At 43.7% G+C, this 15,687-nt stretch overlaps 1 protein-coding gene across 17 annotated transcripts in view; it reads right to left on the reverse strand.

Annotated features, from left to right (window-relative positions):
* KCNMA1 (potassium calcium-activated channel subfamily M alpha 1) overlaps nucleotides 1-15,110 on the reverse strand; it is an 829,029-nt gene extending 813,919 nt beyond the window's left edge. For all 17 annotated transcript variants that reach the window (XM_053304540.1, XM_053304539.1, XM_053304531.1 and 14 more), the window contains exon 1: nucleotides 14,509-15,110. In XM_053304540.1, the coding sequence (XP_053160515.1) occupies nucleotides 14,509-14,871 (363 nt within the window). In that variant the 5' untranslated portion in view covers nucleotides 14,872-15,110. The remainder of the gene's footprint in view (nucleotides 1-14,508) is intronic.
* Between the last annotated feature and the right edge of the window lie 577 nt (nucleotides 15,111-15,687).

Here is a 15,687-nt window from a genome sequence, read left to right on the forward strand (position 1 = left end):
TACACCCTACCAGCATAGTGCCCCTGTGCCCCAACTCCCACCATCAATTACCTATGCTCTCTGGACTTTATTGTTCAACCTTCCCTGCCAGGCAACCGACCTGAGTAACACCACCACTTTGCTTTGTTTTTCTCCAAAAATCCATGTTTTATTTTCCAGAAACCTGCTCCTTTATTTAGGAATCTTATCTGTTGCTAGATGCTATTTTTGCTTCAGGAATTAAAAAAAACCCCACAGATATTCATTGCTTCCCTTGTGCCCATATCTGGCCATTAGACTCATAAACTGTGATCTTGCAGCAGAGATTGTAGTTTGCACTGAAGAGTTTACCAGTAGTAAGGAGAACAGAATTGATTTATTTTGCTGAACAAGCTACACAGGTGTAATTCAGGTGCTTGGTTCTTGATGCAATTACATGGCTAAGAAATCAGAGAAGGAACATTTCCTATGAAGCAGGAGGAGGGGAAAATGAACAGTGAGGCATGTAAACTGCAACAGCTAGGAGTGAGAGGCATAAATACAGTTGCCTGAGGCACTGGAACCTGACTCACTGAAGATCAGATAACAGACAATGGTTTATTCTAGCATCAGTGCTGAGTCTTATGGACAATGTCACAGGTTGTCCAGATGAAGTTTAGCACACTGCATAACATTTTGCATGATTAGTTTGAAAATTTGTGAAATATCCATGACTTTTCTAACATCATGAACACAAAGGGAAAATATTGCATGATGAGGAAAAGATGTGGATGGCTGTGATACACAGCCTGTAAAAGAGTGGTTATCTGCATCAATGGTGACATATAGGAAGGTTGATTCCCACGCATACCCCCTCCTCCCATGCCTCCTCACTTCTGCATCTGAGCTCACTTTTCTGCTGGTTGCCACCTTTTTCTCCCCTTGCCCTACTTAGCCTGTTTCCTAGACACTCATCTGCTCGCTTGCTCTCAATCCTCCCTTGCAAAAGATATCAACATCAACAATGTTCCGAAGAACTACTTCAAAGCAGGCAATACTAACTTTGTTTCTTCTCACTTCTCTGGGTGATTGGGAAGATAACATAGAAAGATATAAGTGGTCAGAAGTATAGCTTCAAAATTTTAAAGTGTGCCCAAATAGAAATGTCTTGAGCTATTTGGTTGAAATTTGGATGGAACTGTATAATGCACTCACAAGGGTCTACCATACTTCTGGTAGTTAACCCATTCTGACAAGAAACATTTTAGTGTTTCTCCATTACAGCCAATAGCTGAAGCACCTGGAAAAGAGGGAAGGGTTTCAGAATGTAAGAGCAGCATCAGCTGCTCCTCATGCCTCCCTACTCAGGTTTAAAACCTAAGAGATCCACATCCTTTTCCATCTATGTTCCCCACTTATACATAAATATATTTAAAAAGCAGTATTCGAGCTATATCACTCCCGAGCATCACTGAAGATGAAGCAATTTGTTAAAAAAAAATAAAGGAGAAAATTGTGCTCCCAACAGAACAGATACATGTTTATTCAGAAGTAAGTCCCAATAACGTCAATGGGACTTCCTTCCAGGAAAATGTGCATTGGGTATAGCCAAGTCATTTTAGATGATTGGACAGGAGAAAAGGAGAACAAGTCAGCCCAATTTCAGGACGTAATTTAATAAGAGAGATAACTAAATGTTTGCTTTCAGTCAACGTTTCATGGAAGCTTCTTGGGAGTTTTAACAGGAGTATATGGAAGGTGTGGGAGGATTCTGTTGAAGTATATAGGGGGGATTCTGTGGATGTTCAGTGAGCTGGAAGTGAACTCTTGTGCAACAAAAATGTGATGCTTTCTGCGCATGCACACATTAAGCACCATCACTCAGACTGCCTCCTTCCCACTTACACTTTCTTCTTCTGTCTATGGGTTGGTTCAATCATGTATGTCTGAGACTTCATCCAACTCTCAATGACTGCAAAATCAAATGATTATGCACATGTGAATGCACCATCACAGACTTATTCAGCTGCCAGTCATCAAGTGTAGTGTAATTATGGAGCAAATGTGTGTATGAACCAGTCTGTGTATGCACACACATGCCCAACCTCATATCCATAAGATACATGCATTTATGGATTGTGGATATGCAACATAATATGCATAAATTCATATTTCCATAAATGCATCTCACCCCACCATTCTTTTCACTCACCCTTCTCCCCTGCCACACTGCCTCCTTTTGCACTTTTCTTTATTCTTTCTCCCTCCATGCAACCAACTCAGTACTTGAGGTCAGATCAGATACCTAACCTTTCTCATTCAGCCACAAACTTACTGCATCTCCACTCATAATGATCTGAATTACTGAACCTCTTTCCCTACCCTTACAACTAAACTGAAAACAAAAACTGTTGTTCAAGACTGAGTTATGCTCCATGGACAAAAGAGGAGGGACATAGTAAGAGAGCTGGTCTTGTGGTAGCAAGAATGAATTGTCTCCTTTGCTAAGCAGGGTCCACCCTGGTTGCATATAGGTGGGAGACTACATGTGTGAGCACTGTAAGATATTCCTCTTAGGGAATATGGCCACTCTGGGAAGAGCACTTGCCTGCTTACATGCAGAAGGTTCCAAGTTCCCTCCCTGGCATCTCCAAGACAGGACCGAGAGAGACTTCTGACTGCATCCTTGGAGAAGCTGCTGCCAATCTGTGTAGACAATACTAAGCTAGATGGACCAATGGTCTGACTTGGTATATGGCAGCTTCCTGTGTTCCTATGATTACTGTTCCCTGGTCATTTTAGATGGAAAAGTCTGCTTAGCACAGCATGTACGCCTTCACTCATCTTTTTCAATATACTTTCCATTACTATAAGGCTTACAAAACAGGACTGTGCATGTGCCCCAGGAAAAAAAATAAGATAATCCAGTGTTGGGTGCTCAACAAAACAACCTGAGAATCTCAACATTTTTTAAAGTACTTTCTAGTGCTTATAGGCTTGAATGTACAAGGGCAATACTGGGTGAAATCTCAGAAGCCAGAACAGGGCTCAGCAGATTTTCTGGTAGTCAGAAATTCTGGCAGGTGGGGCTGTAGTGCTCTGCTAAGGCCTTTGTCCCTCCTCTTGACTGGCAGAACCAGAATATACAAGATTTACTTTATTACATTAATGTACATAGGTTGCAGAATTCAGCTTTTCGGGATACAGAATTTAAATTCCTTTGGAACAGTATCTTTTTTTTTGTGGGGGTTGTTTTTTGTAAGAGTAGTATGCACAGAGTACTGTACACACAGGCCTTCTGAAATACTTCTTTAAAATTTAGGAAATGCTCATTCTCAAGTATTTCCAGATAATGTTTGACACTTAGCAAGCTCATTGAGGCAGATGAATATACAAATACTTGAGAATGAGTTCAAACATGCTTGCTCATCACTTGAAGGATACAACATCAAGCAACGGATGATTCAGCTGAAAGCAGCCACCGGATATCACATCATTTCTTCTTAAAACATTTTTTTTTCAATGGAGGCAACTGCCACTGTGATTCATCAAGTGATGAGACATGGAGCAATGTTCATGCATGTGTGAATCAGCTCTGTTAGCCATTCTGAAATGCGCAGCTGTTGAACAAAGCACAACAAACATCTCCATGGCATTGTGAATTCCCTTCAGCTGCTGCAAATTACCCCATGTGCTGATGCACCTAGGCGACATCAAAAAATTACATAAGAGCATGTGAACAACATGAAGCCGAAGTGGTCCATCCAGCCCATTGTTGCCTACCCTGACTGGCAGCAGCTCTCCAGAGTCTAAGACAGAAGCCTTTGGGAGTCCTGACACTCAAAAGATGAACCTGAAGATGCCAGGAACTGAACCTCATGTATGCAAAGCATGTGCACTACCACTGAGATACAGCCTCTCAACAATATATAAAAAGATTTTTTTAAAATATCCTGGTGCTTTATTAAAAGGTTTCATTGAAAAAACTAAGTTCATTTTATCCAACTGCCAGAGCTACAAATTTCTAGGTTTGGATATTTCCGTCTGAGCCCAGCTGTAATTTCAATCATAGGCAGGTCAAGACGACTCCCCAAAACATCTGTTTTCACAGAAACAGCTGCAATGTGGTTAGAGATGGGTTTTGGCAAATGTGTATGATGCCAGCTGGCACTTGGAGAGATTATGTGTTAAGCCACGCACACAAAAGGGTCCCACAGGCCCACTGGATACCAGAGCCAAAGCCACTGGGTAGTCTGTGGAGGACTTTCTCCACTGGAAATGCACTATAAGAAAATATGAGCAAGCAGGATCCCACCTGAGTGCACCTCAAAAGATGAGGTTGGGAATCTGCAAGAGACCTGTGCTCGAGTTGCCCTGTGTCCCGTATCAGTTCATTCATTGACTAAGCTTGTTTTCAAATGCCATGATCCATAACCATCTTCCTCTTATTTTATTTACTTATTGAAATAAAAACTACTCCATTTCTTCCTCCTTGATTGCTTCCCGCCCCCCCACTTATTGCCAGCAGCAGCAACATGAGAGGAGCGAGTCAAAGATCTGGAGCTAGACTTACACCATTTCTGTCTCGTGTGACTGTTCATAGTGAGAAATTTGCCTCAGGAATAGATTAGGCCATGCTGAGGTGCAGGAAGAGAGTTAAAAGTAAGAGCCCAATCTCAGCTCAGCACCTGCTTTTAATCACTGGTTGCAAACTACCTTGCTAAAACATGGGCCCTGGGCCACACACAGAATGTCTTTCACCACTGAGTAACTACTGTCAATCCCCCATCCAGTGTTCCCTCTAAGGTGTGCACATGTGCTTGCGCTCTCACAATTTTTGATGTCTGCTCAGTTAAATTTAGATTCCACTCAAGTTGAATCAGGAACGCCCCACTCTGAATGCATGTGCGTGCACACTGCCTTCATAACCATAAGCTGCCCGGAACAAACTCATTCCACACACAGAAGGAAAAAAATAGAGAGAACACTGCCCCATCCATCCTCACATCCAACCATCTGCAGTTGGAATGAAAGAGTGAAGAATGAAAAGGGCATAACGCTCACACAGGCATAAACCTCAGAACCTCTAACTACAAAAAAGTACTCTTGCACTGTACAGGGGTACAGTGCTAAAGGACTGAGGGAGACAAAATATCCAGTCAGGACTCTTACGCTCCACTAAATAAATTTGAGGATTGGGGTTCTAAACAAATTTGAGCCAAGGATAAGTCCTGCCACCAGGGCCAATGCTGCAAACAGGTGAAGACACTACCACTGAACATATGCAACATGCCCTTTACCCAATAAGCATACACATCTATTTACCTGATGTTCTGGGATGAGTTTGTATGCTAAAGCAAGCAGATGGAGCTCTGGCATGGCTCATTCTAGGAATTAAAACACTGGTTAATAATCACTTTTCCCCACCCATACTTTTTCAAGCACAGTTTTGAATCCTACCCTAGACACCATCTTAGGCTTATACTCTCCAACATCTCTTGGGAGAAGAACATAGGTAAGTGCATTACTTTGACTAAGGGTTCATAGTATAACTTCTCCCTGGATTTTATGTCACCTGGATTTTATGTCTCCCTGGATTTTAAATACATTTTAAGTATCCATGCATGCCACTCAGAACCTTTGGGGTGGAGCACACTATAAACTGAGTACAAGTAAATACATAAATAAATTTGAAGCCAGGGCACTAGGTCCCATTCTGCCTGAGGCCACCTTGTATTCATATCCTTTCGACAGTTGCCTTCTTTTGAGTGACTCCAGCTGAAGGTCAGTAATTGCCAGCTTTGGTTTAGCCGCTTGAGGACCCACAGCCTGGTCATAATAAGGCAACCTAAGCCCTACAAATATTACACAGATGCCCAACACACACAGGTATGAGCAATGAATGTGATAGGATGCAGCTCAGATCACCCTGAACTGATTTTTGAAGGTGCCGCATGAACAGACCTACTGGGAAAAATCCTGAGAAATTTTAATACTCATGGAATCACATGCTGTTCATAAAGACTACCTCCTGACTAAGGTATAATGAACTATATAGAATTATGTGCCATTCTTGCATGATAGGTCTTGTTTTCAAAATGCCATAATCAATAACCCATACAATCAGAATTAAAGTCATTGTCCAATCAATTTTAGTACAAGATTAAAAATAGGACCCAGGAAAGGGAAGACTATCATACAAAATCCATACTTATTTCTAGTTCATGACAAGTAAAAAACTAGATCATTTCTTAAGCTACAGGGTAGCTACAAAAGCCAACTAAAACACAATAAAGCAATAACACATGAAATTTAATAATGAAAATAAATGTGTGTGTTTTTCAATAGTGAAATCACTAGACAAAAGTAAGAATGGTTCAGAATCACGCCCAATGAATCTTGACTTTGCTGAAGCATAGACAAAGTTTCTAATGACTTCAGCATAGAGAGAACGTCATTGATATGTCTTGGCAGATTAACAACAACATTAACTTCACTCAATGCCCCCACTACCTCCATCACAAACACAATGGGAAACAAAGCTCTGAAATAACGTCAGTATCTTGGAAATTATTGCTATCTGCCCAAAATAGCATAAATTGAATCTGCAGCTATTACACATTTTAATGGGATAGTTCCATTTCCTTTCAAAGTTTTATATTTCTGTTTCTAGAAAAATATGATACAATAATTATGGTATGAAAGAGGGGTTGTAGCTCAGTGGCAGAGTAAATGACAAAAGCCCCAGGTTCAATTCCTGACATTTCCAGGAAGTTTTCACACAGGGCTTTTGAAGCCCTTTAATTTGCATATCCTCTGGAATGGAGGGGATACGTTCACATATTGGCTAGATTTAGCCTGAAGTCCCTGAGAGTTATCGGGGAGCAGTTGTCTCTTTCACTTCATGTGTGGAAGCATTCCCCTACATACTAATCTGTACACATAGTCCTATTCAGACACGCTGTACCTGTGTTCAGGAGTCTGTAAACATGTACAGGTTTGTGTGGTAATGACAGTACATGCATTCATCTTTAAAATGGTCCTGGGTAAAGAGCATCTCAAATGCAGGATACATATGGAAGTGTACTGCTGTGTTCAACTTCTGTGAATAACTGCCTACATACAAATCTATACCTGCATACCCTGTATGCAGATGGTATGTGCACTGAATGTAATGTGAATAGATCTTATGTCCTTTGGTACTGTCTCTGAAATCTTTTGCACTGGGGCCCCTTCACATATCCCAGTCCTCTGCATTCTACTTCTAGAAGGAGGGGGGCTACTCCTAGCAATTTGAAAAAACACCCACTGAGGTTGTGTCCTGCGGCCACAGTCCAGAGCAGAGTTAGGCATAAACTCCATTTATTGTAGAAGATTAGGGGGTTGGAGTCTTTTTCCACTGAAGCCAATGGGAGGACTAGGTATCTAAATGTCATCCTTTCTTCTTCCACTAACCATGCTTCAGACTTAAACCACTTTAGCAGTCACGTCTTCTACTCAGGAAATGAGAGATTCTAGTAGGGCTATGCATGAAATTGGAACAATAATTGTGTCCAATTTGATAGAGTCCCTAACAGTAACATGTTCATCAAATTGGTTTCAGTGCAAAATTGCTAGTGTAGGCAACCAACCAATACAATATTTTCTGTATCGCATCATGTTGTCTCAAACTTCATCTGATGATCGGGTGGGTGGTTTTCATGCTGCCTTTCTCTGTTGCTTATGTCACAAAACTTGCTTGTTATTGAATCTGGTAATGTGTATATATGGAAAATGTTAAGGGAGCAGGGGAAGAGAACAGTTACATGATTGATATCCTCAATTCAAAAAAATGCCTCTTCAGGCATTGAAACCTTGGCAGTTTTGCATGAATGGGGGTGGTATCAAGATGGTGGCTCTGTGAAGGAAGTAGGGTATTAGAGATTTATAGAAGATCTTCTTAGCATCACTCCAAACTGCACTTTCCAGGATTCTTGAGGAAAGGTATGACAGTTCCACGTCTCTTCTCTGAAAATCTTCCACTTGCTTTCCCTGTCCTCTGCCAAACATTCACAGAGCTGACTTTGTTGACTCACAGGCATAACTACATTCCTCTGCACAGAAATCAACCTTTAGGACAAATCTAGACAGTATGCTAAACACATCACTGGCCCTTGGATGTTTGTTTTTTCCAGTGCAAATAGCAGCCATGACGAGCCAAATCAGGATCAGGACCATAGCAAGGGATGGATATAGATATAGATAGATCTCCTTCCCATGGGCCTGATTCTGATCCCCCCACCCCCATGGCTGCTATTTCCACTTGGAAAACATGCAAAGGCCAAGGACATGGCTAATTTTATGTCTAGCCTGGCCCTCAGATAACTTTGGATGTACAGGACTTTTGTTCGGTTTCAGTTACTTTCTTTTCCCTTTTGCACACTGGAGGACTGATTCACTGTAAGTCTGCTGTGATTTGCCTTGTTTCATTGACTTGTGGAGACAAATCTTGCTACCCCGCCCCTGCCCTGTTTTTTTGCTACCAAAACATCACAGCACCAGAAAAAGCTGGGGTTTTCAGGCATGGCTAGGTAGGGAATTCAGAACAGTAGTGAGAAGAGCACTACAAATATGGATTTGTAGGCCAGGGGTTTCCAACAAGGGGGTACCTGAAAGATTTCCGAGGGTACTCAGCAGCCTCCTGCCTCCCTGCACTTCAACCACACTATGTGTTTTCCATCTGAGGGTTGCCAGTTTGAAATTGACATGTTCTCAGCGATATGTTTACTGTAGAACGGAAAGATGGAGGGTGAAGACCCTCCTCCACTGCTCCCAATTGGCTGGCTACATACTGAAGCTCAGAAGTCAGGTGACAGTCAGGTGACTTACAGGTTTCAGAAAATTAGCACTGAGTATTCTCATTGAGCCACTTTAAATGGTGCAGTGGGGAAATGCTTGACTAACAAGCAGAAGGTTGCAGGTTCAAATCCCCATTTGTACTATATCAAGCAGAAGCAATATAGGAAGATTATGAAAGGCATCATCTCAAACTGTGTGGAAGGAGGAAATGGTAAATCCCTCCCGTATTCTAGCAAAGAAAACCACAGGGCTCTGTGGATGCCAGGAGTCAAAATCGACTTGACAGCACACTTTACTTACTCTCATTGGAAATAATGGAACAAATAAACTTATCCCATTAATTTCAATTAGACTGCTTATGAGTAACTTAGTGTGGATGTGAGTCAGTGACAGTAGTAGCCTGCCTCCCTAACTATAACACTTAAATCTGTTTTTATGCACACACTTGTGCACACGCACACACACTTAAATGTTGCAGTTATGAGATGATGGCTTATATCCAGATTAAGTTATTCTCATAAGCAGCCTTATTGAAATTAATGGGATAAATTTGCTCATACTATTAATTTCAATGGGAATGTGTGTGTGTGTGTACACATACATAGGAGAGAGGGGAGAGAGAATAATTTTCAATTGGGTAATATCTTCTTTCAATTTGTAATAGTTAGACCTGTTTTCAAGACAATGTGTGGAAAACCAGATATCAGCTTGCTAGAGGCTTGGTGAGGGAAGCAGGCCAGGCATAGTGTGGCACCACTGCAGTTTCTCTTTGGCTTTGTGCCTGCAACTTAATACAGGAAAGCACAATTCAGTCAATCGGTACTGCTGGTGGTGAAAGAAAAGAAAAATAGGAGATATGAGACTCTTCCCCCTGATTTTATCAATCACTCTTCAAAAGGACCTGGCGGAGGAGGGGGCATATAATTTGGACCCCACCCTGGGAATAGTAATGACTAGTTATAGCATTTCCCAAGATCCTTCAGCAGATGCAAGTTTGCTAACATAAACAACTATTTCCCAAAAAGAACTGTATTAGCAAGTCCCATGCTGGCTGAGCAAAGTAGAGGCACCTTTTAAAAGTGGTGATTCTATTTATTTAGTAGGGCGAGAGCAACTGATCCTATCCACCCCCAGCACAGTATCCCTCCAGTGGCTGTTCCTGGTGTCTACCTTATGTCTCCAGTGCCTTCTGGAATCTCAGATTTATTTCTCATTACCAGCAGAGGAGAACACGAACACACACACACACACACAACCACACCGAGGCAAAACACCACCAGACCTATTGGTTTTCCTTTCAGAGGAACCAGTTAACCAGTTTCCCGCAAAAAAATATACATTTATCATAAAAATACAATGGAGTATCTCAGCAGGAACAAATCTTTCTTTCCATTTAAGCTCACATTTCCATTTCTGTTTTCCTAAAAATGAATACCTTCAGGGGAAAGGACTGATCCTGTTATTTACTTAAGTCAAACTGAATTTTAGAGCTTCAGAGCCCATCATCTTTTCCAGAGAAAACCTGGTTTAAAATGATGGTAATACATCTAACTGGAAGATCAGGGGCCCTTTTTGGAAACTCTGACTATACTGTATCCAAAACAACAAAGAGGGAAATTAGCAAGTAATTGCAGTCCACAGAGTTTTTGCATGCTGAAATCACACTGAAATCAATGGGCTCCCACTGATTTCAATAGAGCTTGAATGTGTCTAACTTTCTCAAGGTTGCACTCATCATTCTCACTTCATTGCAGTGTTATTTCTATCACCACCATCTTCCCCCCACCCCTCCACACCTTCCAAATTAAAAATGATTCCATGTTGCACAGCCAGGTTATGCCATATCTTGGAAGAAACAGGGAAAGCTGATCACTGAATGTCAAATCAGACAGCAGCCTAGCAACCATATATATTTAAAAGGTTTGTGCGTTTTATGTGTATCTTGTGTGCCAGGAATAGCTGAAGCAGATCTATTCTTCCATTTGTAATCCGAAAAATGTGAAAAGGGGAAAGGAGAAACTCCAGCTGCTGGTCTATTTTGGAGGGTCCAAATTGCCTGTCAGATCCCATGTTAGCAAATATAGAGCATTAACATTTTTTAAAGCCAAAAAGCATTCTTGCAAAAAAAAAAAAGAAAAAATCTCCCCACTGTATTCAGTTTCCAAGCTTACAGGACACAATGGCATTTTAAGCACACTATGTTTTCGCTAGCTATATGTTGAATCTGCCTGGCGGGGGAGGGGGATCCTGCACAAAGCAGCCACAGACCACAGACATTTTGGTGTATTCCCACTGAGAAGTCAAGTGGGGTTTGTGGTGAAGGAAATGAAAGATCACCTCAGTGCCAGCCTTCACAAGAGTTGCTGTTACATTTGAAATTGGAACTCACTGAAGGGGGCCATTTTACTGACCCCACCCCCCCGTTTCTTTCAGTCTTTCTGGGCAGTGCTCCCTCTAACAGGGATTCCAAGATGTTGTCGACTACAACTCCCATAATCCCCAACCAAAGGCCATTGCAGCTGGGGATGCTGGGAGCTGTAGTGAACGTCATCTGGAATGCCCTGTTAGAGGGAACAGTGGGTATTTCTGGGTATGTTGCTTAACCTGACATGCTCCAGGTCTTCATGGACCACTAAAGACTGGGGGTAGGAAGTTCTCATCCCCCTTTTCACTGTGCCCACGTAGCACAGCAAAGGCAACAATGCCTATGCTCCAACGGGCTGGTCCATCAGTCCATGTTCATCACTTCATGATGGACAAGCTACGACAAACAGAACTTTCATATCACCTGCGATGCTTTTCAGTAGAGTCCATTCACAAGTTCTGCTGCAAGGCTTCAAGTGATGTATTTGTGTGTGAACCAGTTTGTGGCTAAAGAACATTAATTGGGCATCTCCAATCTATAAGGGAAATGGTCAGCAAAGCCCACAGGCTAATGCACAAAAATATTTTTAAAAAGCCAATCATTTTAGAAGATTACTTTTCCTCTTTTGATAGTGGTCTCCCCTTGAACCAAACTAGGACTAGAAAAAGCATTAAGAAGGAGCTTGCTATTACCACTTTACAGATTTTACTACACAACAAACATTTTGCAGATTATTGTTTTTATGGTTTTGTGAAGCTGTTACCTTTAGATTAAGTCCCCCCGCCCACACTTTATATTCACAGTGGCAGAGGCCTACAATTAGCAAGTGGGAGATAGGGTGGGACAATCAAATGAAGTTTCTGGCTGATTTGCTCACTGTAGAATATGAATGCAGCAGATGAGAGTGGTCCTCGGCTTCCTCTCAGTGGGGATGGAGGGCTGTCGGAGCTCTCTGTGCACCTCATGTGACTAAGGCTACAATCCTACACAAAGTGAGGCTGCTTAAATCCTAATCAATGGGATTTAAGCAGCCTAGCTGTGCGTAGACATGCAACCAAAAAGAAATTTAGCCATTAGCTTCTGTTCATTTCAGTAAGGCTTGTACAGGAGAACGTCCCTCTAGACTGTGCCCAGGGTATACTTTTTAGAGGGAAAGAATGTCAGAAAAAAGTCTTGAATTAATCAAAATCAAAAATTCCATTGATTTGGCTGATACACCCCAAATCTTGGCTTCAGTGATGTCCTTGATGGACATCAGATTCAGATTCCTTATTTTTCTCTAGTGCTCAATTATTTTGCTGTCATTTGCAGTGATCATCTGACGGTGATCTGAAAGGGGCCCAATATACTAATATCTTGTCTACCATCATGCTTAACAAACAAGAATGTATTTGTTTCTGAGATGGCCATAGAATCCACCTGCAATAAGCAACTCCAGATGATACTTCCACAAAGGTTCTGTGGCACTAAAGTGAAATGAGTCACACCCAAACCTGCTCAATTGGAATTCTGACTTTCTTGGGAGCAAGATTTCACTTAAATATGTCTTTGGGGGGGAAAGGACAAGCGGGGAAGTCAGATTGAGGGAGAGTTACAGATCAATCCGGAGGTCGGTTACTGTGAAAGTGGCTTCTTTCACTTTTGCACCTGAAAAGCAGACAAATTTACATGAACAAAGATGTGGTAGATGGCTTTAGGGATATTTGTTTATTCTAAAAAAATTATGTTTTGTTTACATGTTTGTTCCATTTGTTATTATCTACTGAGATTGTTGCAAATGGCAAAACTTAAACTCTCATTTCTTTTCCCAAAATGTATTTAATTTGGTCAGATCCAACACGTATGGACTGCAATGTGATTAAACTAAATATTTACTTTAAACTGAATATTTACTTGTTACTGCTGTTATGTGTTTTTTTGAGCCACTGAATTCATCTTGTTTGTTTATGGTTACATGTTTACATGTAACTGTTACAGCCAATGGCTACAGTAAGTTATGTTTGATTTGAATATATCTTGTCAACCACACATTCTATTAAAAAGCTGAACACATTCATATATAAGGGAGACCTGGTGGTGGCAATAAATCTGTGAGGACAAATTGATCAGAAAGTGTATCATTACCAAGCCACATTTCCTTCACAATGTGTGGGTGTCAGTATAAAGGTAAAGTTGTGCCATGGAGTCGCTTTCGACTCCTGGCAACCACAGAGCCCCGTGGTTTTCTTGGTAGAATACAGGAGGGATTTACCATTGCCATCTCTCAAGCAGTATGAGATGATGCCTTTCAGGATCTTCCTAATATTGCTGCTGCCCAATATAGGTGTTGCCCATAGTCTGGGAAACATACCAGCGGGGATTTGAAGCAGCAACCTCTTGCTCCCTAGGCAAGTTACTTCCCCACCATGCCATTAAGTGTCAGTATACATCTCAGCAATCAGTAAGGAGTGACTACAACCACCACCATATCACTTTCTTTCACTTCGAACATTTCTCCAAGAGAAGCTCAACCTTGGAACCTCACCCTATCCATGCCCATGACATAGCTGCTGTTCTCTTGCACAACTTTCTCTGGAACTTGCGGTGATCATGATTTTTTTTAAAGGTAACACATGGCATCAATAAACAAACCCAACTGCTTTCATATCCTAGTACCAAGGAACACAGAGGCAACCTGAAGAAGCAAACACAGAACTCTTGTTGAACAGATTGGTTGGAAGGCTCAGCTAGAATGCCAACCTACAGTCAACTGTGTTATCATCAATAAATCTTCTTCACCATTTGTGTAGCTCACATGCATGCTCAAACTCCCTCAGTATATGAAGAGAGTCATAGAGGAGGTCTGAACAGAAAGGAAATGGAAAAGTGAAGAAATGGAAGAGGGAAACTATAGGTTAGAAAGTGACTGAATAAGAGGAAGAGGAATGGTATAGAACAACTAAATGCTGGGTATGGTTACTTGGGACTCATGGCATTCAAAAGGACTTGCTTGTGAGAGTTCATAAGACTGCAGACCTGCAGCCTCTGAATTCAGTGGGTCATTTCGGAGTAAATGTGCATAAGATCCGGCTGTATATAGCTACAATCGTACACACATTTACTTCGAGTAAGTTTGACTCAACTCAGTGGGGCTTAGTTCCAAGCAAGGGCCGTTTCACACACCCTTGGGCTATGATCCGTGGTTTGCCCACTCAGTGCACCAAAGGGAACCAACAGCCAATCCCCGCTCTCTGGCGATACACGCGTTGGCACCATTCACACTCCTTTTTATCAAAGGGATGCCTCTCAAACAACGCGGGCAGCGACCCTAAAGGGAGACCCATCGGGAAGAATCAGGGAACCGTTACCTTCTCCTTGCCCCCGCAGTGGCAGCAGACGGTCCACAAGTACTTGAGGGTCCTCCAGAGCAGAATAATAAAGAGTCCCCCGAAAAAGGTGACCATGGACGAGGCCAGGAAGGCCCACCACATGCGCTGGCCGCTGTCGCAGGGCACCTCCATGGTCATGGGGATGATGAGCGCGTTGGGCGGCTTGGAGGACGCCGAGGAGGAGTCCGTGTTCAGGTTGCTGCCGGCGCTGATGCTCATCTTAATGCCGCCGCCGCTGCTGCTGCCGCCGCCGCCTCCTCCCGAGTAGTAGCTGTTGGAGCCGCTGGAGCCGCCGCCGCCACCGCCGCCGCCGCCTCCTCCTCCGCCGCTGCCATTTGCCATGGCTAACACCGGGCAAGGCGCGCCGCCGGGGCTCCGGAGAGCTCCCGCTGCTGCCGCCGCCAGCGCCCTCCACCAAGCCCATCCCCAGCCATAGCGCTGCTCTTCGGAGAGGAGACGCGCAAGCCCAGCCTCAGCTCACGTCCAGGCAGGCGACGGGGGCGCTCGGGCCGCCCTCCCGAGGTTCCCGGCGCCTTCTTCTCGGAAAGAAACGAAGCGCCCCAAGCCCAGCCCGCGTTGCCAAGTCAACGGCCCCCCATCCCTCCCACCCCCCTCCCCAAAGTCAGCAGAGCCACCCCCTGCTCCGGCGCTTCCCCAGCGCGCCCAAGGAATGGCCAAGGCGCGCGCAGAGGTCCTGGCCAAGCTCTGGGGCTATTCGGCTTCGCCCCTTCTTCTTAACGAGAAGGAGGAGCCCCCCTCAGCTGGAGTGCCGCCGCTGCTGCTACCTTCCTCACTAACCCCAAACTCGCAGTGAGAGCGAGCGAGAGCCTGCGTAGTCCTCTTGGTCGGCTCCCTCCTGCAAGTCCAGCCCCTTCCTCTCCTAATTCAGCCTCCTCCACTCGCCCAGCTGGGCTTGCGTCGTAGCGGCGGCTGCTGCCACCTCGCCTTCCATCCCTTGCCTGCGCCGCTGCCGCGCGCGGCTTTCCCTCCCTTTACCAGCACATCCCGTCCTCCGCCGCCGCTTCTGCGCGCCTTGGCGTCCCGGGAGCGGGGGTGGACAGCAGCGCGGCTGGCTCCGCTTTGGCCGCTTCAGTGGGGGCTGCAGGGCGCGCGAGAGGAGAGGGGCTGCCGCTGCCGCTACCGCCTCTCCTGCTTCTT

This window comes from Hemicordylus capensis, chromosome 3 (genome assembly GCF_027244095.1).
Source record: "Hemicordylus capensis ecotype Gifberg chromosome 3, rHemCap1.1.pri, whole genome shotgun sequence".
Taxonomy (NCBI): domain Eukaryota; kingdom Metazoa; phylum Chordata; class Lepidosauria; order Squamata; family Cordylidae; genus Hemicordylus; species Hemicordylus capensis.